The sequence below is a fragment of the Ovis aries genome, chromosome 12 (genome assembly GCF_016772045.2).
Source record: "Ovis aries strain OAR_USU_Benz2616 breed Rambouillet chromosome 12, ARS-UI_Ramb_v3.0, whole genome shotgun sequence".
NCBI lineage: Eukaryota > Metazoa > Chordata > Mammalia > Artiodactyla > Bovidae > Ovis > Ovis aries.
In genome coordinates, this window is record NC_056065.1 from 60,172,182 (window position 1) to 60,195,857 (window position 23,676).

The 23,676-nt window shown below is 42.1% G+C and overlaps 2 protein-coding genes across 3 annotated transcripts in view; one reads left to right on the top strand and one right to left on the bottom strand.

The window, feature by feature from the left end:
- Positions 1 to 810: 810 nt before the first annotated feature.
- Positions 811 to 19,815, bottom strand: NPHS2 (NPHS2 stomatin family member, podocin). Its single transcript, XM_027976124.3, has 8 exons — positions 19,487 to 19,815; positions 15,505 to 15,608; positions 11,536 to 11,608; positions 10,578 to 10,660; positions 7,632 to 7,835; positions 4,555 to 4,610; positions 3,057 to 3,135; positions 811 to 1,721 (listed from the first exon to the last, which is right to left on the bottom strand). Exons 1-8 carry the CDS (start codon positions 19,758 to 19,760, stop codon positions 1,443 to 1,445), a joined length of 1,152 nt encoding a protein of 383 aa, XP_027831925.1. The 5' UTR covers positions 19,761 to 19,815; the 3' UTR covers positions 811 to 1,442.
- A 3,688-nt stretch (positions 19,816 to 23,503) lies between these two features.
- The window catches only part of TDRD5 (tudor domain containing 5), an 87,414-nt gene continuing 87,241 nt past the window's right edge, over positions 23,504 to 23,676 (top strand). For both annotated transcript variants that reach the window (XM_060396647.1, XM_042229419.2), the window contains exon 1: positions 23,504 to 23,563. The gene's annotated coding sequence lies outside the window, so the exon portion shown is untranslated. The remainder of the gene's footprint in view (positions 23,564 to 23,676) is intronic.

The following is a 23,676-nucleotide window of genomic DNA, read 5'->3' on the forward strand; positions in this document are numbered from 1 at the left end:
TTCCTGCCCGCAGTAGTAGATGTAATGGTCATCTGAGTTAAATTCACCCATTCCAGTCCATTTTAGTTCGCTGATTCCTAGAATGTTGACGTTCACCCTTGCCATCTCTTGTTTGACTACTTCCAATTTGCCTTGATTCATGGACCTGACATTCCAGGTTCCTATGCAATATTGCTTTTACAGCATCAGACCTTGCTTCTATCACCAGTCACCTCCACAACTGGGTATTGTTTTTGCTTTGGCTCCATCCCTTCATTCTTTCTGGAGTTATTTCTCCACTATCTCTAGTAGCGTGTTGGGCACCTACTGACCTGGGGAGTTCCTCTTTCAGTATCCTATCATTTTGCCTTTTCATACTGTTCATGGGGTTCTCAAGGCAAGAATACTGAAGTGGTTTGCCATTCCCTTCTCCAGTGGACCACATTCTGTCAGCCCTCTCCACCATGACCCGCCTATCTTGGGTTGCCCCACAGGCATGGCTTGGTTTCATTGAGTTAGACACGGCTGTGGTCCTAGTGTGATTAGATTGACTAGTTTTCTGTGAGTATGGTTTCAGAGTGTCTGCCCTCTAGTATTTAAAGAATAAATATTGGGTTGGCAAACTAGTTCGTTTGGGTTTTTCCATAAGATGTTACAGAAAAACCAAAACAAATTTTTTGGCCAAGCCAACAACTGGTAAATTCTATACTGAAAGTACATCAGCCCTATATTTATCACAATGCTTCCTTAGATTATAAGCAACATGTACCAGGTAAGTGTTTTTATCCTTTTATTTCTCTATTTGAAAAAAAAGAGTCTCTATAAAAATAATTCATTTGAAATTCTTTAATTAGGTATACATTTTATATCCAGCTCAAGTACTGGAATATGTACTCACAAGTATCTCTCTTTCACTCAGAAATACAGGAGTGTCATTGTGGTGCAGCTATCAGAGTCAGGTGCAAAAGCCTTGGGTGGAGCATACAAGCTAGAGTGTGGAATGACAGGGAATTATTAAGACGTGCTTTTGAGGAGTTCATAGTAGGAGAGAAGCCTGCATCGTGTGAGATTACAACAGAGTGTGATAAGCATAATGATAGGGGCATGTAGAAAGGGCTGTGGGAGCAAAAGAACTCTTCCCAAAGGGGCTAGAGGGCATCGAGGGAAAAGGACATTTGAACTGCATCTTCAGAAGTCAAAATTCAGCCATGTGTAGAATGCTGGCTAACGCTCTTTCCCATAATTCCTCTGATCAGATGATCCACCTACACATGTTCTGTGGCTTCTCTGTCATTACATGATTTCACTGTCTTCTTGTGTGTTGCTGCACTGGGGCTTCATGCATTCCAAGGGCATCTCACATGGCAACAAAAGAAAGAGCGGAACTGAGGACCGAGGGCCTTGCTTGGGGATGTAGCTGTTATATGGAGCCCTCTTTGCAGTCACATGATCCTTGTTTCTTCCTATAACATGGGAGAGTCTTTCTTTTTAGGATTCAGCGGCTCAACAGGTTTGGAAGGATTTGGTAAGGGGATGCCTCCTTGAGTTCTATTGCTTGGAGAAGATAGGAAATTAAGCAAGTCAAATGGCAAAGGTAAAACCACTGTGGAAGGTTTCTCTGTGGACAAGGATTGAAGGGTGTGCAGGTACCGAAGCTGAGCAGCGGCTGGAGTGCCTGATAGAATCTCGGCTGCCATCCTCAGGGACTCGGAGGCGGCCTTCTCCCCTTCTGCAGCGATCATCTAGACAAGGGATGCGAGGAAAAACAATGTGTGATTTTTCTTCTTTGCTTCATGAAGGTTTTAATCCTACTTAGGGTGATTCAACAGACAAGCACTAGTATCTACTATGGGACAGGTGCTGCTAAGCACAGGGGAGCAGACTGCCTTTTTGCTTAAGATCTTGATCTAGGGAGAGAGATACACTGTTGATTATAATGGGCTTTCCAGGTGGCACTAGCGGTAAAGGATCCACCTGGAAGTGCAGGAGATGCAAGAAGCTCAGGTTCAAATCCCTTGGAGGAGGAAATGGTAACCTATTCCAGTATTTTTGCCTGAAAAATTCCATGGACAGAGGAGCCTGGTGGACTACCATCCATGGGGTCACAAAGAGTTCATTGTAACTTGGTGCAGAATTTGTTAAGAGCAATAAGTGTTAGGGGAATTACTATGTCTGGTGGGCCTTGGAAGAGTATTAGGGTTTTGCCATTTTAGAGGAAAGGTTGGCCAGCATTCCAGGCAAAGACATGCAATCCTGAAAGAATGACTCCCAACTCAGGTTAGCATTTCAGAAGAAAAACACAAAAAAGGTCACCACCCAAATGTCCCCTTAAAGTGGGCAAAGGGAACTAGACTCAAAGATCTAGAAGCAGCTCTGCCCAGAGGACTGCCTTCCTCCCCATCTTTGTCCACCAATGCTCCAAAGTTATCCATCCTCTTGGTAGTATGGATTTTTGCTTACCTGCTTTCTGTTCTTTAAGGGGAAATCTGCCTCCCCTTCAGCCCTCATTTTCCTCTTCCCGACCCCCTTTCCCACCCACACCCAATCCTCTGGTAGCCACATCTTCTCACTGGCACACCTGAGCAGATGCCATGCGTGGCACAGCCTCCCCTGGGCTCTAGAGATGAGGAAAGTGTGCTCTGACATGGTTGTCCCTCCAGAGCTTGCACAGAGCTAAGGATACAGGCCTGGGTGTCATTAACCTAGAGGGGACAGGTGACGGATATCACTCAGGGAGAGATGCCAGTGGGATGGAGTTCAGGGAAGATACCTCTAGGGAAAGAGAGTGAAGGCAAGACTCAGGGAGGAGGAGGTCACCGTTACCAACAGCATCAGAGAGAGGGTCTAACAGAGAAAGAGATGTTGCACTGGTCAGTTAGGAGGCTGTGAGCATGCCCGAGGAGAATAATTTTAATAGCGTGGTGTGTGCACAAGCCAGATTCCCCCCAGCGCCTGGATGGATAGGTAAGGAGCGAAGGGGAAATCTTCTCCATGAGGAGGGTTTCTTTTGGATTTTCTGGAGCTCCTCTGATGCTCCTCCGCTGTGCGGGAGGATGGCATGCTCAGGGCTGGCTCACCCGCACTTTGGCTTGTCTTTGTGCTTCGGCTTCCACCGCCAATGAGTGTTGCAGCCCAGCTGGGAGGCGCACATCCTTACTGAAAGAGAAAGTGGGTGGGTAGGTGAGTGTGCAGAGCAGCTTTAGCAGCCAGAGCTTTCAGACAAACCTGCCACCTTCTCTACGCTCGGTTCATGATACATAGTGGACTCTGATTAAGCAGAGTGCGCCGCCCTAGACCTCTGTGCAGACAGTGGGCAGAGAAGAGGGGCTTAAGCATCATTGCCTCCAGTGTGGATTTTTATTATCACTGATGCTGTAGTAGAGCTGTGGTTTTCTCTTTACAAGTAAAGCAAATTTTGTGTTGCTGTATTGGGTTGGCCCAGAAGTTCGTTCGGGTTTTTCCATAGTATCTTACAGAAAATGTGAATGAACTTTTTGGCCCACACAACACTCTGATAATTTTCCCACTTAAAGTTTAATCTGAATTCTGGCTACTAAATCTGAATAATGAACAACAGCCTTGAAGAGCCATACTATTACTAATGAGGGAAGTCATCTAAGTTAACAAAAGAGAACTGAATCAAAAAGGGTAGAACTGATCAAGTACTTAATGTACTGGAAAAAAGATACAAAATTGGATTTTTCCCCCTGATTGTAACTATAAAAAGTACATAGAAAACAACTTGGCAGTTCCTCAGAAAGCTAAATATGGAGTTACCAGATGATCCAGTAATTTCACACCTACGTATATAACTAAGAGAAGTGAAAACATGTTCACATATCACCTTGCACATGAATGTTCATTGCGGCCTGATTAATAATGCCCCCAAAGTGGAAGCAACCCAAATGTCCATCAGCTGAGAGCAGATCAACAAACCATGGTAAAAAAAAAAAAAAAAAAAAAACCATGGTATAGCCAGTCACACGATGGAATATTATTCAACTGTAAAAAGGAAGGAAGCACTGATTCATGCTACACCACGGAGGGACACTGAAAACATTATGGTGAGTGAAGGAAGCCAGACACAAAAGGCCACAGATTGTGTGATTATGTTTATATTAAATTTCTAGAAAAGCCAAATCTAGAGAGACAGAGAGGAGTCAGTGGTTGTCAGGGGCTGGGGGTTGAGGCAGAAATGAAGAGTTCCTGCTTAACGGATGCAGGTTTTCTTTTGGAAATGATAAAAATATTCTGGAATTATATGGTAGTGGTCTGTGAATATACTAAAAACCACTGAGTTTCTATTTTAAATGGTTAAAAATGATGAGTTTTATGTTATACGAATTTTACCTTAGAAAATGTTTAAATCCATAGAAAATATGACAGTTATTTACCCAGATGTTTATAGTGGTTGTGTTATAGTAATAAGATAATATGTAAATTTTTCTTCCAAATTTATGCTAATATGGCTACAGTACTCATTCAATGAAAATAACTTTTCAAATAGAAGTTTTTAAATAAGATCAAAATATTTCCCTTTATCATGTTGTTCTTCCTGGTTGATTTCCTACCCACATTTCTGTTCTCTCCACTTTGATTCCCCAAATACAGGTCACTGCATCCAAGGCGACCTGTGGAGGGAAGAGTTAAGACATCAGTGAGAACCTCTGGGTGCACCGATGGCCACTGCACTGAGAAAGCACATTTCTCCTGAAAGGTCATTATGTCCTTCCCTTTTTCATTTTAACATTATAAGGCCTTGCAAAAAACTGTTTAGTTTGCACAGTGCCACTCAACAAATACTTGTGGAATTAAAGATGGTGTGATAGGCTGACTAATGGCTCCTAAAGACATCCCTGGAACCTGTGAATGTTTCCCTAAAAGAAACTATGCAGACGCAATTTAACTTCAAGGCTATTAAAATGAAGGGCTTATCCTGGATCTTCCCAGTGGGCCCAAAAAGCAACTGCCAGGGTCCTTATAAGAGGGAAGCGTGGTTGGGGTGGGGGACATCTGGCTACAGAAGAGGAGAAAGTGATGTGATGATGCAAGCAAAGGTTGGAGTGCTGTGATTTGAAGACGGAGGAAGGGGCCACGATCTAAAGAATACAGGCGGCCACCCAGCACTAAAAAGGGCAAGGAAATGGATTCTCCTCTCCAAACCTCCAGAAGGAACCAGCCCCTGCTGACACCTTGACTCTGGCCCAGTGAGACGTGTTTTGGACTTCTGGCCTTGAAACCATAGATAAAACTGGTGGTGATTTGTGGTTTGTTACAAAAGCTATAAGAAATAATAGAGATGGTATGTTTGTTAAATCTGCTCTAAAATACATTTATTATTGGGGCTTCCCAGGTGGCGCTAGTGGTAAAGAACTTGCCTGCCAATGCAGAGATGTAAGAGATGTAGGTTCAATCCCTGGGTCAGGAAGATCCCCTGGAGAAGGGAATGGCAACCCACTCTAGTATTCTTGCCTTGAGAATCCCATGGACAGAGGAGCCTGGCGGGCTACAGTCCATAGGGTCGCAAAAAGTTGGACATGACTGAAGCAACTTAGCACACAGCACATTTGTTAAATTTGTTCTAAAATGCATTTGTTAGAGAACCAATATTTTTAGTCTCTCTCTCATAGGATATTCTCTTCCATATAATATTCATTTATGGGAGCTTTTACTTCCTGTTTTTGGCACCTGTCTCCCCTACCTCCCCATCCCAGGAGTGGGAAGAAAATGAACTATGGGTTCTGGAAAGGAGGGGGAGGCATGGAGCAATAGGTGGGCCATACTCTTTTTCCTTTTTAACTTATTTCTGATGACTTCTTGGGGACTAGATGGCTTAGTACACTGGGAACCCTGAGAAGACTAATTTGAGGGGTTGATGGGAGGAAGAAATGTTGAAAAAGACTTCACAGAGGAGGTGGCATCTTAAAGAACAATACAATCTTGCCGGTGGGGAAAAGGGAAGTATTTGGTGCAGTGCTGGGCTGTGCTTAGTCGCTCAGCCATGTCCAACTCTGCGAGGAACAGCCTAAGAGGAAGCATGGAAGCATAGACACACTGAACGCTGGAGAAACACTCGCGTAGAGTATCAGACACACCAGAGGAAAGACGGCAAAGCTGAGGCTACAACAGTTGGGTCATTTATTCACTCATCCAAAAACCCAGTATCTGGCTGCTGTGTAAGAGCCCAGGACCAAGTACTGAGGACAAAAAGATGAATAAAATATGACCCCTGACAGAATGGAGTTCAAGGTCTGGGGAAACAAATGTGTAAATGTATAAATTATAATTCAGCATAACAAGGGCAAGCTTGAATGTCAAGCATCTGGACCTTATCCATTATCCCTTGAGGAGGGATGAACAGAAAGAGACGGTTGAAGGGAGGATAGAGGGGAGCACATGAGAGTGGTTTTTAAATTACAGAGCAGCAACTTCCCTGTGTCTTCTTGCTCTAACTTTCTCTCTTTTCAGCTTCTCTTATTTCCTGAATTCTTCCATTTTCACTAGGATGCTAATCCCAGTTTCATCAGTGATGAATTGGACAAGCCACAAACATTCGGACACCTCATTGTCTCAGCTGCGTCTGCCTGGGCCTCATCAAGAATAATCATTATCAGTGCCTTTGATCCTTTGTTGCTGCTGCTGGAGGTCTTCCTTTAGCTAGACTTGCTCGTAACCTCCTTAGAGAAGGCAAGGCACCCCACTCCAGTACTCTTGCCTGGAAAATCCCATGGGCGGAGGAGCCTGGTAGGCTGTAGTCCATGGGGTTGCGAAGAGTTGGACATGACTGAGCGAGTTCACTTTCACTTCTCACTTTCATGCACTGGAGAAGGAAATGGCAACCCACTCCAGTGTTCTTGCCTGGAGAATCCCAGGGACGGCGGAGCCTAGTGGGTTGCCGTCTATGGGGTTGCACAGAGTCGGACACGACTGAAGCGACTTCAGCAGCAGTAGCAGCAGCAGCTCGTAACCTCCTAACTCGGTTCAGGGCCTGGGCGCCTCTTGGCCTCAATGACAGCCTCCATCACTGATGATAACTGCCACTTGACTGGCCGGCTACCTAGAATGCTGCTCTGTTCTCATCTCTCTTCTGAACACCTCTGCCAACTTGTCTTGGTAAGAATCGCAGACACCCACCCTGGTTGTGAGCGAAGTTGCTGAGCTTGCTCTCTGCAGGGCTAGATGCTGCTGCTTGTGAGGTTGTTCTTGTTTTTCTCTCTTTTCACCCCAGCTCAATAAAATCTGGATCATTGGCTGGGTAATTAACCACTTAAAGGTCTGTGATATTTTGCCTCTTTTAACCTGATAAAGTTTTTCAGTCTTTATCATTATCTAACTTTGCTTGTTTCCCCAACTAGACTGTAATGTCCCCAAATTCATTCCGTATCATTTTTTATTCCACCAACCCCTCCTTCCAGCCACTAGGGGAGGGTGAGAAGCAAAAGTGTGGCAATGACTGACTAATGGCAGCACAGATGGGTGACTAGGACCGGTTCAGGTCTGATTGGCAACCTCTTAACTGTCAGCTCCTTTCGGGACTGTACCTTTAACAGTGAATGCACGGCACATGGAAGATTCAGTAAATGGTCAACGAAGAAATGAATAAAAGGTAAAGGGATATTTCAACATACTTGGTGTTAAATTCATCTAAGTACCTTTACATCTTGAGCAATGTTCTTCCTCTCAAGAAGAATTTCAGTGAGGGATCGATGAGCTAGGAGACGCTTCATGGTGGTTTGCACAAGGAATTGGACGGCTTTGGACACATGAGCAAGACTGTTTAGGAGAAGAGAGGCATTTTCCATGCGGTAGTAGCAGACGGCATCTATCTCCATCACAAACATGTCTTTGGTTACAATCTAGGCAGAAAAAAAAATTTTGGATGACAGGCCTGATTCTTGGGCTTCTTTCCCACATAAGGATAGAGGGGTTAAATATGTCCAAAGGGTATTTTCTCAGAGACAGATAATAGTAAGAAAAAAAAAAAAAAGAGTAGTTGGCTCAGTCTTTAATCAAATAGACATTGAAAAAAATTATGGAATTTGTATTAAATACACTAAACAACTCAATTTAAAGGAATCCTGTTATAAATCCTTTTGTAAAAATATCAGGAATAATTTTCTCATATGAAAACATCCAGTTGATTGTATATCAGGTCTTTTTAAACTGATGCCAAAAAAATCTGCTAAAAGAGCAACACATTCTGGGAAACCAGTACTCATGTGTATTGAGTGTATATTTAGAGGGCAGTTTGTGATATGTATCAAAAGCCCTAAGAGATGTATGTGTACAACATTTCCTTTTTTAGACAAAAGGATATATTTTAACGATTTAACTGTAAAGATGTGATTTACAGTATTGCTTATTGTAAGAAAAAATTAGAAATAGAGAGTTCCCTGGCAGTCCAGTGGTTAGGGCTTGGAGCTTTCACTGCTAGAGGTCTGGATTCAATTCCTGGTCTGAGAACTGAGATCCCATATCCCATGCAGTACCTGTGTGCTTAGCCATGTCAGACTCTTTGCAACCCTTTGGACTGTAGCCCGCTAGGCTCCTGTGTCCATGGGGTTTTCCAGGCAGGAATACTGGAGCAGGTTGCCATTTCCTCCTCCAGGGGATCTTTCTGACCCAGGGATCAAACCCACATCTCCTGTGTCTCCTGCATTGCAGGAGGATTCTTCACCCACGGAGCCATCAGGGAAGCCCATGCCATGCAATGCAGCAGCCAAGAAAGTTTAGAAATAATATCAACAGTAGGGAATTAGCTGAGTAAATTCCAGTTACTAAACTCAATTAGTTAAGTAAATTAATTGAGTAAAATCCACACCATGAAATGCTGTATGTCTATTTAAAACAGAGGTAGAAACATAGCTAATATATAAAAAGATGGTAACAGTATATTTTTGAGTGAAAAAGGATAGGTGACTAAATAGGTATGTATGGTATGATTGATATATATGATGTATATATGTATATATGATGTGTATATGTATATATGATGTGTATATGTATATATGATGTATATATATATATATATATATACATGTCTGAAAGTATAACCACATATATAGAAAAGTTTGAAGGATACATTCCAAAATATCAACTCTATGGGTAACAGGATTAGGTGTATGTTTTATTCCTTTTTCACATTTTATTATCTAAAATAAGCCTTTTAAACAAATATCATTTTTATTCACCTATCTGTTTGCCAAAAGAAAGAATGAGAAAGAACCTCAAATGGAAAGTAGGAGAGCATTTAGGAAAGGCATATAAATCAGAATCAGTAACAGGAAAGTCTAGATGTTAACTCAACATTTAACTTTTAATTGTGGTAAAATGAACAGAACATCAAATTCACCATCTTGACCATTTTGACAAGCACAATTCAGTAGAATTAGGTACATTCACACTGTTGAGCAACAAGCATCCAGAGCTCTTTTCATCCTGCAAAACTGAAATCCACTGAACACCTCTCAGTTCTCTCCTCCCCCAGTCCCCACAACCATCCTTCACTTTCTGTTGCTCTGAATCTCACTCCTCCAGGTTCCTCATACAGAAGGAGTCATACAGTATTTGTCTTTTTGTGACTGGCTTATTTCACTTAGCATAATTTTCCCCAGGTTCATCCATGTTGTCGTATGTGCCAGAATTTCATTCCTTTTTAAGGCTGATTAGTATTCCATTGTCAGTATATGCCACATTTTGTTTATTCAGCCATTGATGGGAACACGGATTGCTTCCACCTTTGTGGCCACTGTGAACTGATGTTATGCACACAGGTATATAAGCATCTCTTCAATTAGCCTGCTTTCAATGCTTTGGAGTCTATACACCCAAAAGTAAATTGGTAGAGTATATGGTAATTCTATTTTTAATTTTTGAGTAACTCTTTTCTACAGTAACTGCACCATTTTACATTCCCACCAATAGTATACAAGGGTTCCAATTTCTCTACATCTTTGCCAACACATTATCTTTTTTTTCTTAATAATTGCCATCCTAATAGATGTGAGGTGGTATCTCACTGTGTTTTTTATTTGCATTTCTCTAATGATTTTAGTGATGCAGAGCATCTTTTCACATGTTTATTGGCTATTTAAATAGCTTTTTTGGAGAAATATGTCCATTCAAGTCAAGGTATATACAATATATCATATATAGAGGGCAATCTTCTTTACTCAGTCATTCAATTTAAATATTCATTTTATCTAAAGAATACCATAACAGCAACATCCAGATGTATTTGAACAAATTATTGGGTACCATGCCTTAGTCAGGTTGACACATAAAATTAACTATCACTAAGGCCTTTGCCCATTTTACTTGGATTGTTTGCTTACTTGTTGAGTTATAAGGTTTAATATATATTTTGGATATTAACCTCTTATAAGAGAGAATATTTGCAATTTTTCCCCATTCTATAAGTTGCCTTTTCATTCTGCTGATTGTATCCTTTGATGTATAGGAGTTTTAAATTTTGATGTAATCTTTTTTTTTTTTTTCTGTTTTTGAGCAAGAATAGTCATTTTCTTCTAGGCCAGAATTGGTAGAGTGCTTAGCCAGGAAAAATGTAGACAGAAAGCAAAATCCCCCACTTGGCTTACCTCATGAAAGGGTATCTCCAAGGTTTGGAGACGAAGGTCAACCTTGTGGTAGGTATCCAGGCAGGGCAAAAAGAAGAAAAGGCCTAGAAAGGGGGGAAAGGGAAGTGACAGGTGAATAGCTGGCATGGAGGCTGTTTGGGGTCCACTTTTTTGGTGTCAAGTTGAATGCTGCGTCACTTTTCTTCGCCTCCATGATCTATGCATGGACCATTGGGCCATCACACCTCCACCCTGTGTTGTGTTTGTTGTTGCTAAGGTTACCAAATAATTTGTTGTTCCATATGGGACATGTTTAGGGGTGAAAGGAAAGGACTACACCGGGACAACAGGCCCAATCAGGGATTATACCCAGTAAAATGGGCTGTATGGTCAGCTTGGTCATGGTGCTGACCTGTCCAGATCTTGGGTCACACATCTGTCTCCTTCATCAGATTTAAACTCTCCAACACGAGTGTCTTATGCATTATTGTTAGCATTAGTGCCTAACTAGTGCCTTTTAGGTGCTCTATAAAAAACTAGTTTTTGAATCCATGTGTGTACCAAGGTGACCAACTTTAGAGCCAGCAACCTCGATGTGGTATTTCTTATACTGGGAGTCCCAGAGGTAATCAGGACAGCAGCATCATGATATCAGCCTCTGGTTGGCTAGTCAGTCCTCACCCACCCAGTATAATGTATAGAGTGCCTGGCCATAGGTCCTAACCTACTTCCTGCTCCAGCCAGGGGGCCCTAGCACATGGCTGTCTGCATCTACTCTCTTTCAGTCGCTAGTGACCTGGTAGTAATGCTCTCTGAAGGATTTCTTAATAACTGGTGTTACAAATAACAGACTGAAAAATGAAGATATCACGAGTCAAGTTACTTCATGGAGTCTGAGGGCCATATTACAGATATACATGAATTGATGAAATTGGCAAGTTTCTTGCAGGGGGTGGGGTGTAAAGAAGATTGTTCTTACCAGGGCCTTTGGCTCGTCCAGGAAGCAGATGTCCCAGTCGGAATATAATTACTCTCTCATACTCCTGTACAACCTAAAGGGAAATGTAATACTTTTGAATTACTCTAGGAGAGAAAAATGAAGTCTTCAAAAGACCTTGGCATGACAGTGATTAAAAGTATCAGAAATCTCTTGTTTTGAGAACCAAGAAAAAATTTCTCTTAAAACTTACATTTTCAAAATGTAGAATTTCAGGAACCAATGAAAAAGTATATTGGCCATGTTAATTTTTGAGCCTGTGGACAGAATTTTGATTAGGACTCATGACTGTCTAAAAAATAACTGCTTCTACCAAATCAAAGAAATCACAGCATATTTAATCTTGTATTTTTGCTGTGACTGATGCATTAATAGCTTTTACATGAATTTCTTATTAGCTACATACAAACCTTATGGCAGCCATGCAGGTGCTCAGATCACCCTTCAAGAAGAGCCTGCAGCCAACTATATGTTGTCTGTAGGAGACACACTTTCAAGTCAAAAGTACAAATAGCTTGAAAGTAAAAGGACAGAAAAAACTACACCATACAGAGTAACCAAAAAATAGCAGGGATGACTACACTGATGTCGGACAAAATGGAGTTTAAAACCAACACACCAAAATGTTACTAGTGATAAAGAGGGACATTGTGAAATGGTAAAAGTGACATTGTGAAATGGTAAAAGTGTCAATGCATTAGGAAAGTATAAAACAGAAAACATGTATGTACCTAAAAATAGATCTCCAGCATATATAGGGCAAAAACCAAAAGAAGATAAAAATAGACAATTCAATAATAATAGTTAGAGACTTTACTATCCCACTTTCAATTGTGGGTAAAAGAACTAGACAGAAGGTCAACAAAGAAAGAAGAGATTTCAAAAACACTATAAGTAAACTAGACCTAACAGATATCTATGCATAATTCCACTCAACAATAGAAGAGTACATATTCTTTTTGTGAAAACATGGAACATCTCCAGGATAGCCCATATGCTAGGCCATTTTAAAAAACTTCAGTAAATTTAAAAGGATTGAAACCACACAAAGTATATTCTCCTATAACAATTAAATGAAATTAGAAATCAATAACAAAAGGATATTTGGGAAATTAAATCACACACTCTAACCAACAGGTCAAAGAATTTATCACAAAAGGAACTGAAAAACACTTTGAGATGAATGAAAACAAAACCTCAAGATACCAAAATGAATGGGATGAAACTAAAGCAATGCTTAGAGGAAAATTTATAGCTGTAAATATCTATAATAAATGAGATGAAATATCTCAAAATAATACACTAATTTTTTAATATAAATTTATTTATTTTAATTGGAGGTTAATTACTTTACAATATTGTATTGGTTTTGCCATATGTCAACATGAATCCGCCACATGTATAGGGTTCAGGATGGGGTACACTAATTTTTTGATGCTAGAAACAGAAGCACAAACTAAACCCAAAGTAAGCAGAAAGAAAAAAGATTCAGTGGAAATAAATGCAATAGAAAATAGAAAAACATTAGAGAAAATTAATTGAAACCATAGTTGAACCCAAAGAACCATAGTTGGTTCTTTGAAAAGTTCAGCAAAATTGACAAATATTTAGCTAGACTGACCAAGAAAAAAAGAGAGATTAAAATGTTGAAATCAGGAGCCAAAGAGGAATGACAAAGACATCACTACTATCCTTATAGAAATAAAAAAGATTATAGATGAAAGTACTATGAACAACTATACACGAACAAATTAGATAACAAGTAAAATAAATTCCTAGAGTCATAAACTACCAAAACTGATTCAAGAAGGAAAAATAAAAGTGAAAAAGACCCAGAATTAAAAGATTGAATTAGTAGTTTAAAAATTTCCAACAAAGAAAAGTCCAAGGCCAGATGACCTCACTTGTAAATTCTGCCAAACATTTAAAGAGGAATTATCAGCAGTTCTTCACAAATTCTCCCACCTCATTCTCTGAGGCCAGGATTACCCTGATACCAAAACAATACAGAGACATCACAAGAAAGGAAAACTATAGACCAATATCTCTCATGAATATAAATGCAAAACTCCTCAACAAGACAATAAGCAACCTGACTCCAATAACATATTAAAAGGTTTATACACCCTAAGCAAATGGGACATATCCTAGGAATATATAGTTGATTTACCATCCAAAATTCAATGAATACAGTATACCACATTAGGAGAATAAAGAGCAAATGTCATGTCATCGTCTCAATGGGTGAAGAAAAGGCATTTGACAAAATCCAACACTCTCTTATGAAGATGAAGGAGAAGAAGAGGAGGAAGGAAAACTTGCATGAAATTGTCAACAGCCTCAGCAGCATCTGCAGCGTTCCCACCAAAGACATGCTCTTCCTGGCCACTCCTGCCAGTGACTAAGAACGACAGGGATACAAGGGCCTGGCCATTTCTGTCCATTGTGAGACTCATCTCCGAGGCAAACTTTGCTCAGGAGTTCCCTTTCAGTAGGTCCAAGACTTTCTTGAAGTTGTCCCACAGTCTGAGGCTCCTTCTGTCCAATCCTTCCTTCCCCTTCTCAGATCACAGGTGTTAGATCTGCCTCATTCGTGGAAGGCTTTCCCTTCCCTACTTCCATTCTCAATCTTTCTTACGATGTCTCCCCACAAATCCCTTGCACTTCTAATTCCATCTTGGTATGTTCTTCCTGAACTGACACAAGTCTTCGTTTACTTCAGGGACAGCTTCAGACACATGTAAAATCACCTGTGTGTGGATGCCAAGGTGCTTCAGTTGTGTCTCATTGTGATCTATGGACTGTTGCCTGCCAGGCTCCACTGTCCATGGGATTCTACAGGCAAGAATACTGGAGTGGGTTGCCATGCCCTCCTCTAGGGGACCTTCTGGCCCCAGGGATGGAACCTTCACCTCTTATGTCTCCTGGTGCCTGGTATTGGCAGGCAGGAGGGTTCTTCACCACTAGCATCACCCATGGGCCCAAGATGTTTGTCATTTGTGATCTCTTGAAGCTGCCTGAGGTTTCCTGAATGTGTTAATAATAGGCACCATGACCTATTCTTGGGGAAGGCAATGGCACCCCACCCCAGTACTCTTGCCTGGAAAACCCAATGGACGGAGGAGCCTGGTGGGCTGCAGTCCATGGGGTCGCGAAGAGTCAGACACGACTGAGCGACTTCACTTTCACTTTTCACTTTCATGCACTGGAGAAGGAAATGGCAACCCTCTCCAGTGTTCTTGCCTGGAGAATCCCAGGGACGGCGGAGCCTGGTGGGCTGCTGTCTATGGGGTCACTCAGAGTCGGACACGACTGAAGTGACTTGGCAGCAGCAGCAGCAGTAGCAGCAGCATGACCTATTCTGGGCCTGTCTTTGTGTTAGTATAGAGTGTAGATCAACTGGATACAGGTCCTGTCTTGAAGGGGCTCTCAGTCGAATGGCAGAGATTGAAGTGAGTGAAAGTTGCTCAGTCCTGTCCGACTCTCTGCAACCCCATGGCCTATACAGTCCATGGAATTCTCCAGGCCAGAATACTGGAGTGGGTAGCTGTTCCCTTCTCCAAGGGATCTTCCCAATACAGGGATCAAACCCAGGTCTCTCTCATTGCAGGTGGATTCTTAACCAGCTGAGCCACCAGGGAAGCCCAAGAATACTGGTGTGGATTGGATATCTATAAACATTATACTTGTGGTAATTGCTAGAATGGATGAGAAAGGTGGGGGAGATGAGAGCACAAGGAAGGGAATGACAGTCTGGACTAGTCAAGGAAAGCTTCTCAGTTCTCTTTGAGCAGGTATAAAACAGTAAGAGGTCTTCTACAAGGTGAGTGGGAGTGAGCGCATTCCATGCAGAACAGACAGCAAGTACCAAAACACAGAACTGAGAGTGGACATGGAGTGGTGAGTGAGAGACACCAGGCAATTACTTGTTAGGTCCTCATGGACTCTCACCTTTATGCAGAACCAGATAGAAAAAGGGAAGGTCACGATGATGAAGAGCAGCGATGTGAGGACAAGAAGCCACTCACAGGCCCCTAAACTGGAAGACTTGGTACCTTGAAAAAAGAAAAAATAAATTATATTGGAACTTCACCACATTTACTGACTAGCGCCTCTAGCTCAGTCCCTGATATTAAGGTCGGATCAGTTTGTAGACTTTGCTGGAAACAGTAGAATGAGCTGGACGTCAGTGTGCTCGTTTCCCAGAACCTGTCTGTGTGACGGGCTTTGGGGGCTGACGGAAGGCGGAATAGGCTCCTGGAAAGGCAGTGGTGGGCACCCTGGAACAAGCCCAGCATCTGAACATGTGGTCTGGGCTCCAGTTCTGATGCCACCGTTTTCTGTTCAAATGGCCTTAAGCAAGGCACACAACCTCTCAGTTTCCTCATCTATTCCAGGAAATGCTATTCATCGCATGACTATTTTCATAATAACCGTCTCATGGGATATTTCATATCTGGCATAAGGATGAAATGACATATACACATAGAGGCATGAAACTGTTTTCTTTTGTGTGTGTGGTGGTGTTATTTGAAGCGATTCAAAACACATGTGTCCAGAGGTTTATCTTCCCTGAAATTACAACCCCGTCTATCACTTGCCCCAATAACTGAAATTTCTGCATGAGAGCCCCTTCTTGTTTTCAAGTCTTTTTTTGTTTTTGTTTTTGTTTTGGCTGCACCCCACAGCTTGTGGGATCTTAGATCCCCCTGACCAGGGACAGAACCAGGGCCCCCACAGGGAAAGTTCCAACTCGTAACAACTAGACTGCCAGAGAATTCCTGGGAGTCCCTTCTTTGGGTAAAGGTGTGGATCTTTAGACAATCTCTGAAAATCACCTTTGTGGGGTAATATTAGCCCATCTGTGCCTATAAAGAGGTGATAAGGAACTGGAGTACAGACCATCCAGGTTGCTTGAGTGATAAATGAAATGGTGTTTATATCAGGGAAAGTTCATCTCAAGAACACAAGCTTCTTAGGGCCTTGTCTTATTTACACTGTGTCCCACGACTGGAGTAGTGCCTGAAACACACATTCAGCAAATAATTCTTGAATGTAGAAAGGAAGGCGAAGTGGATAGTGAAAATGATTTAAATGCAATAGTTACAGAAATCTCAAGAATTTTAATCTTTAGGTACTAGAATATTGGCCAAAGGGACACTATTTATCAGTTAAAAAAAAATCTCATAGACAACTAGAAGGTGACTAAAGATTACAAATGGTAAGTAGTCTATTTTTAAGAGTAGGGATGGAAACGGATAACTAATTAGTGGGCCTGAAGATTTTATTTCCATGCTGGGAAAATAAATGGAAAGGTCATCACCAAACTGATGTGCAGATTAATTGAAGAGGGCAGATAAACAAGATGCACGAGCACAAAACTAACCTCAGTGCTAGATGCCAATCTGTGGTGGTTCCCAAATGGTGTCCCACAGAACCCTAATCCCACAGGGTGCTCCACAGACCAAGAGTTCCCGGAATAAATGAGTTTAGAAAATACTGTGAACGGTGTTCCCCTCCTGGAGCTCCCAACAGTCATGGGCGTATTGAAGCTAGGAAAATCCCTTCAGCAAAGAAGCCTTCTTAACTTTGTTTAACCTAGTATTTCCCAAAATTTGACCAGGTGATGTTTTCTCCAAACAAATGCATGCTCCATGGAATTTATTTCTCATGCAACCTGTTTGGGGAGAGATGACTCTATCAGCATCACATTGGTTTTTACAATATTCTTTCCTGAGAGCAACAGTAGTGTTCTTGCCATGTTTAAACACGTTTATAATAATATTTCATTTGCCAGTGATAAGCATGGTAAGTAAAAATAAATAAATGCACATACAGACAAAATTTACATTTTCTAAGTGAAGAAAGTCCTCAAAATTCCTTCATGTAATAGTTAGGGATATGAACAGAAAACTAATATCTATACCCAAATATAACTTATACATTTTACTAACAAAGTATTTTTCTCTTAAAATGAGTTCCTTGAACATCCAGTTTGTTAGGTTTAAATAAATAGTGAAACGTGACATGTTAAAGCCAAAAGAGCCTTTAGATACGCCGTAGTGCAAGAATCCCCAACATTTCAATGAAGTGAAGCTTCTTTTTGTTTCTCCCAACCTTAGGTGGCCTGGTGGAAATGTGGTGCTACATGAGGAGGAGAGGGGGTATTGCTGTGTCTGTGGGAACCACAGAAAGCTCCCAGTCAAGGACTCAGCAAGCGGGTCTCATCCTTAAGGTGACCCATCCACTTGGGGGGCCACTAGCTCTAGTGACCTTATAGCTGAAGAGACTGAATGAGGCCCACAGTGTGAAGCTACTAGCCCAAGGCCACCGCTAGTTGGGGGTAGTGCTGGAACCATGACCAGAAATCAGGCAGAGCACCCTGCAAGGATGGGCTTTTCAGTAAGACTTATTCTGAGATTCTGGCTTCTCTAGTTTCCACCTGTAGGTCTTGGGCAAGTAACTTAATTTCTCAGCATTTTTTCTTATCTGTGCCTACTCAGTAAAGCACTTAGCTTGTGCCTGGCACAAAGTAAGAGGTCCAAAAATGGGGCTCCCTTCCTTTCCTACCCCACCCATATGATCTGAAGCACAATACTTACTCAGCATTAATACTCACAATGACTCACAATACTAACCTCAGCATTAATGTAGCAGTAAATCCAGTAACCCTTTAATAATCAGAAATTTCTGATCCATGAAGAGGCATCAGGTAGGCAAAACAGCATTAACATGGTCAACATAAACCAGAGCCCAACTGCTGGAATATTTCTCAAGTCATAGCTTTCAATGCTACAGCATATAGGGAAGTGCTGCTAGCTGGGAAATGTTAAAATTTTGTAGTCAGCAGAAAGTAGTATAACACTACTCCTTATTTACCTTCCTTTAAAGTTAAACCTCCTTCATCCTATAATTAAGGTAATGAGTTTTTTCTTCATTCATCATAAGATGGATTGGAGTCAGGGACTTCCCTGGTGGTCCAGTAGTTAAGATTCCACCTTCCACTTCAGGAGGCATGAGGTCAGTCCCTGGTCAGGGAACTAAGGTTCCACATGCCACAGAATGTGGCCAAAAATTAGACTAAAAAAAAAAAAAAAAGGATTGGAAGCAGATAAATTTGTTCCTAAGAGTTGTTTCACCTGCAGAAGCCAAAGAGACCCTTTTCCCTGTGATTCCCTCCCTTTGGTCTAACTTGCCTCTTTTAGCTTGCAAAGATTCTGCTCTGAGCATTTATATGTATATTCTTTCCAGGCTTTGTGTAAGATAAGCACTTTGAATGTTTATCTTAGCTCATTTTATGTGAGCTCATTTTAATGTTTATGTTAGCTCATTTTATCCTCACAATTACCCTCTGCGGTGGGTACTCTTGGTGTCCCCATTTGATAGATGGGTAAGGCTCTGCCTATGATCAAATGGTTAACTGAGATCTGGCTTTTCTTTACTTGACTCTATGTCTCTACTTTTTAGCAAGAATGATCAGCGCGAGGAAGGTGTAAAATGCTTTTAGGTTAAGTCTGATGAAGAGCCGAGAAAAAGCTACAAACTACCCTGAATCATCAGCTCCTGCATTTCTTAAACTAGGGGCCCACATACTCTTCCAGCCACAAGAGCAGCTGCAAGGTTCCTTCGGCATGTTGGTCCCCAACCTGGACCACACTCCCTGCCACCTCTCAACCGTGGCTGACCCCTGCGAACAGTGGTATTCGGTGGATGTTATTTGTATTTCTTCTGATGCATTTTGGTCTCCACCACTGGTGGGTCAGCGGGTCCTAACTCGCTGTCTTTGATTTCCTGGGAATCTGAGCAGGTCCAGCCGGTTGCTCTGACCCCTGTAGCTCTCAGGGCGGTGACTCGTTGCACCCTAACTGACATTTCTTGGGTACCACTTGGGAAGACAGCACCCTCTCCCGGGGCCTCAGCCTGCCCGCTGTACCTTCCTCGGGCCGCTCGCTCTCCAGCAGCGCCACCACTTCGGTGCCCTCTTCGCCAGAGCCCCGGACTTCATCCACGTCCACCACAGTGGCTGCCGGAGCTCGGGGCTCGCCCGGGCTCCCTGCCCGCCCGAGGGCCGGCTGCTCCGGCTCGGCATCCCGGCGCCCGCGGCCTCGGCCGCCCCTGTCTGTCTTCGCCCTTTTGCTCTCCTTGTGCGAGGAGCCGCTGCCTCTCCTGTGGGCGTCTCTGGACGAGCTCCGAGCCCTCTTCTCCATCCTCAGAGCGACCTGGCCCGGGAGTGCGGTTCCTGCGGCGTCTCTTGGCAGGGATGCACGCGCCTCCCCGGGGAAGAATATAATGACCCTGGGCGGGGGCGGGACCCCAGAGGTGTGCGGGCGGGGCTCTGCTCAAGGTGAAACCCGACCGCTGTTTCTCAGAGGAGCCGGGGTCAGGGCGCGCCGCCCTTGAGACTCGGTGCCACCTTCAGCAGTGAGTTTGTGTGAGAGCCCGTGTGCCAGGTTAAAACGTCTTAAAATGTGTTTCTAGAGACGAACATTTGAGCTGAAATATCACGCAGGCCCGCAAACTGCTGAAGGTGTGATGGCACTTTGCTTTACGATTTGTTAATATTGTATGAATTACAATATGTGGTCCCCGCGTAAGGCTAGAGAGATTAAGGGACAGAAAAGGTTGTCCGATTAGGGTAAATAAGGTAAAATTAGAAACTTCTCTGCAAGCACCACCCCACCCCCCACCTCTGCCTTAAGATCGTCTCAAGGTTACCTTTCCTCTCCTAATTTACTTTATGTCCTGGCCCCACTCTTTCTGCCGAAGATTTCGCAGGTAAAGGTGTTGGCTGACTACTCCTGGGAAGATTCACATTTTAAAAGGGGCGAAGCAGGGGTGGGGGTGGGTGGGGGTAAGAAAAATTCTCCCAGACCTCTACTTACACACACACATGCTCTCTTATTTACATTTCTTTTTCAATAATTTATTATTATTTTACTAATGCTTAAGCCTGCTGATGTTGCTTCGTGAAGAAGCAGAAGAGAAGGGATCTGATTTAACTTTTTTTTTTTTTTGATTTAACTTTTTTAAGGAAAGGGCTACTTTTGTTCTTGGCTAAACCCTGTTCCTATTCTTCCTTCATAAAGGCAAGAGTTTTGCTTTTTTAAGCCTTACTGGCCATCTCCACTCAGCAGTACCCTGGGGTAGCTGCCCCACCTGCATCTGAAACGTTGAATGGATCTATTTCTTTCTTATTCTCTATTAATAATTTCTCATTGAATAGGAGGTTGGTCTGGATAACCAAACTCAAGATTTATGATTCTACTCAAAGAGTTCATTACAGTATGGTAGAGATAATGATCACTTAGTTTTAATTTTCCAATATTTATTGAGTTCACATAGTGATAGCTTTTTTTCTTTCTCAAAAACTTTATTAAAGAATGAGGCCTGGGAGACTTTCCTGGTAAGAGGGTAAGACTCCATGTTTCCAAAGCAAGGACTGCAGTTTCTGAAGTAACTTAAATTGACTCTGGAAAAACCATTCTACTATTTTCTTCCATATATTCTGAGTTAGGTCACTGGGAATATAATAATTAAAAGATGAGTAAAAAAAAGTCAAATAGATTTATTTTTTTACTGTCTAAACCTGATTATTGTGTGGACTACATAGGGAGGGTAAATGTTTCTTTTCAAGTGCCTGACTCAGTATTTTTTCCCCATAACACTATACTGAAAAAATTTTTGAAGTTGCATTTGGCCCAAAGGGGGGAAAATATGATTATTTACTATTCATTCAAAATTAATAGTTGCTATTAAACATAGGTAGTTTATCATCTTTAAAGATTTTCCTATTTGGAAACTGTAGCATTTATTAATTTTTTCTCATCTTTTGATTCTGTTATGTATTAATTTGACCTAGAGTCCTAGCTGTAGACTTTTAAACTAAAATTGTACCTCAATTTTTGAACCAAGAATTGGCAGGATATCTGGCCAAATTACATTCTCAAAGCTGTACCTTCTCCCCCAATAAGATTTCTTGTAGGATAAAAATTGATGAGAAAAAGCCATACTTGATTGTTGCAGCCCGTGTTGGGTACTTGTTCTCAAGTCTCCTCTGCTCTTATCACTGCTTCATTTTCTATATCCATTTATAACAGTAACACAAGCATCTGCTTACATCACAAGGCTCTTTGGATTATGAATGACAATGACAATATCTGAGAAAGGGGGTAACATTCCATGTTTAAAAAAGTCAACATGCTGAGTGCTGAGGTAGCAGCACTAGTCTCTAGCTGGCTGGCCTCATCTCTTCTTAAAATGATGCTGCTGTTTTCTTTTAGATTCCTTTTTAATTGAAAGTGTGTCAGTCATCCCTTTGCTGAAAATATATGTGCACAGCTTTCTCTCTTAATACATTAGCCCTTGTTTGGGTTTGTTATGAGGCTGACCTCTGTGGGAATGGAGGTATCAGGAGAGGGAGAGGACCAATTAAAGTTGCTGGCTTTGAGTTTTTTTCTAAGACAAAGGTCATGAAAGATTTCAATGCTTTCTAAATTAATATACTTATTCTCATTTAGCAGCTTGAAATTTTATATCTATAATGAAGAGTGAATATTTATACATCTTATTTAATGGAAAAGTGGAATTCATTATCACTAGATAAAATTGCAAATATTTTAAAGCTAGAAGAAACTATAGGGACTTATATGTAACTTTCTCAATTTGTAGGTGGCAGAGAAACCAATCAGGAGGGCACAGTAGTGGTCTAGGAAAGCGATGCTGATGAGAGCTGGCTTTGGCAGTGGGGATGGCTTAGAGTCAGGAAATTTATTTCTGAGGTAGAGAAATAGCAGAATTTAATGACTGCATGGAGTTATGAAGGGGGTGGTGGGGGTGAGGGGATAGACTTGAGAGATTTTTGCCTTTATAGGTTGAGCAGTTGGTAAATAACTGCAGGCATCTCTGGCAGACCCACTTCCCCTAATTATACTGCTCTCAAGCGTTTCAAGCTCTGGCCTTCTTTGCCTGGAGAGGCAGTTGTCTACTTGTTAGGTGTAGGTAAGACTGCCTGGACTTTTCTCTCATGAATTCACTTCACAGATACATAGTGAGCGCTTACCGTATGTTTAGCATTGCTCACTTCTGAGAATGTAAAGGTAAGACATGTTCTTGAGAAACAAGAGAGTCTAACAGGGAGAAACGTGTAAACATACAGGTGTGATACAGTGTGTATGTTATGACAGAAGGATCTACAGCAGGGTTTCTCTGCCTCAGCCCTGTTGACCTTTTGGACCAGATAATTCTCTGTTGCAGGGGACTTTCCTGTGTAAGATCTTTAGCAGCATCTCTGGCCTCTACCCACCACAAGATGCCAGTAGTACCAACCCTGAGACATTATCAAGTGTCCCATAGGGACAAAACTGCTCCTGGTTGAGAACCACAGATATCTATATGTTACCATGAGGACCCAAAGGAGGGGACAAGTAATTCTGAGTAAAGTCAGAGAAAACCTAGTTTAAACCATATTAAGAGGTGGGCAGGTGATTCTCAGAGGGCTTCAAGAACTGGGCCTTCCAGCAGATCAAACGACTACATGAAATTCCTAATCAAGGGTTTTTGATAAGCTTTAAATATTTTTTGTTACCATGGATGAGAAATGTGTTCACACACTTTTTTAAAAAAGATTTATTTTATTTGTGGCTGTGCTGGATCTTGGTGGCTGCCACAGGCTTTCTCCAGTTGCAGCGATCCCTGGCTACTTTCCAGTTGCAGTGGGCAGGCTCATTGTAATGGTTTCTCCTTCTTTTGGAGTATGGTACAAGTGGATTTCAAATTCAACCAAACTTTTTCCAAACCAGTATTTCAAAATAAAGATAAAACTTCAGGCATGAAATTGGCTGCAAGGGCTCAAGCCCGCTGCGCAGGAAACCCCACCTCGCTCCCCCGCCCTTCGTGGGCCTCGCTTTACGCTGCGCAGCCTCCTTGCGCACCGGAAGGGACGTTCATCCGCGCTTTGTCTGGCGCTCCTGGACGCAGAAAACTGGCAGCACCCAGCTTCTTGCAGAATTCAGTGAGTGTCTGGCTCTTACCTTGCTCCCTGGAGGCCTGTGAGCGTGCCAGCTGACCCCACTGGGTCGCCTTCTGAAAAGTCTGGGTGGAGGTTACTTTTGACCGGAGGGGTCC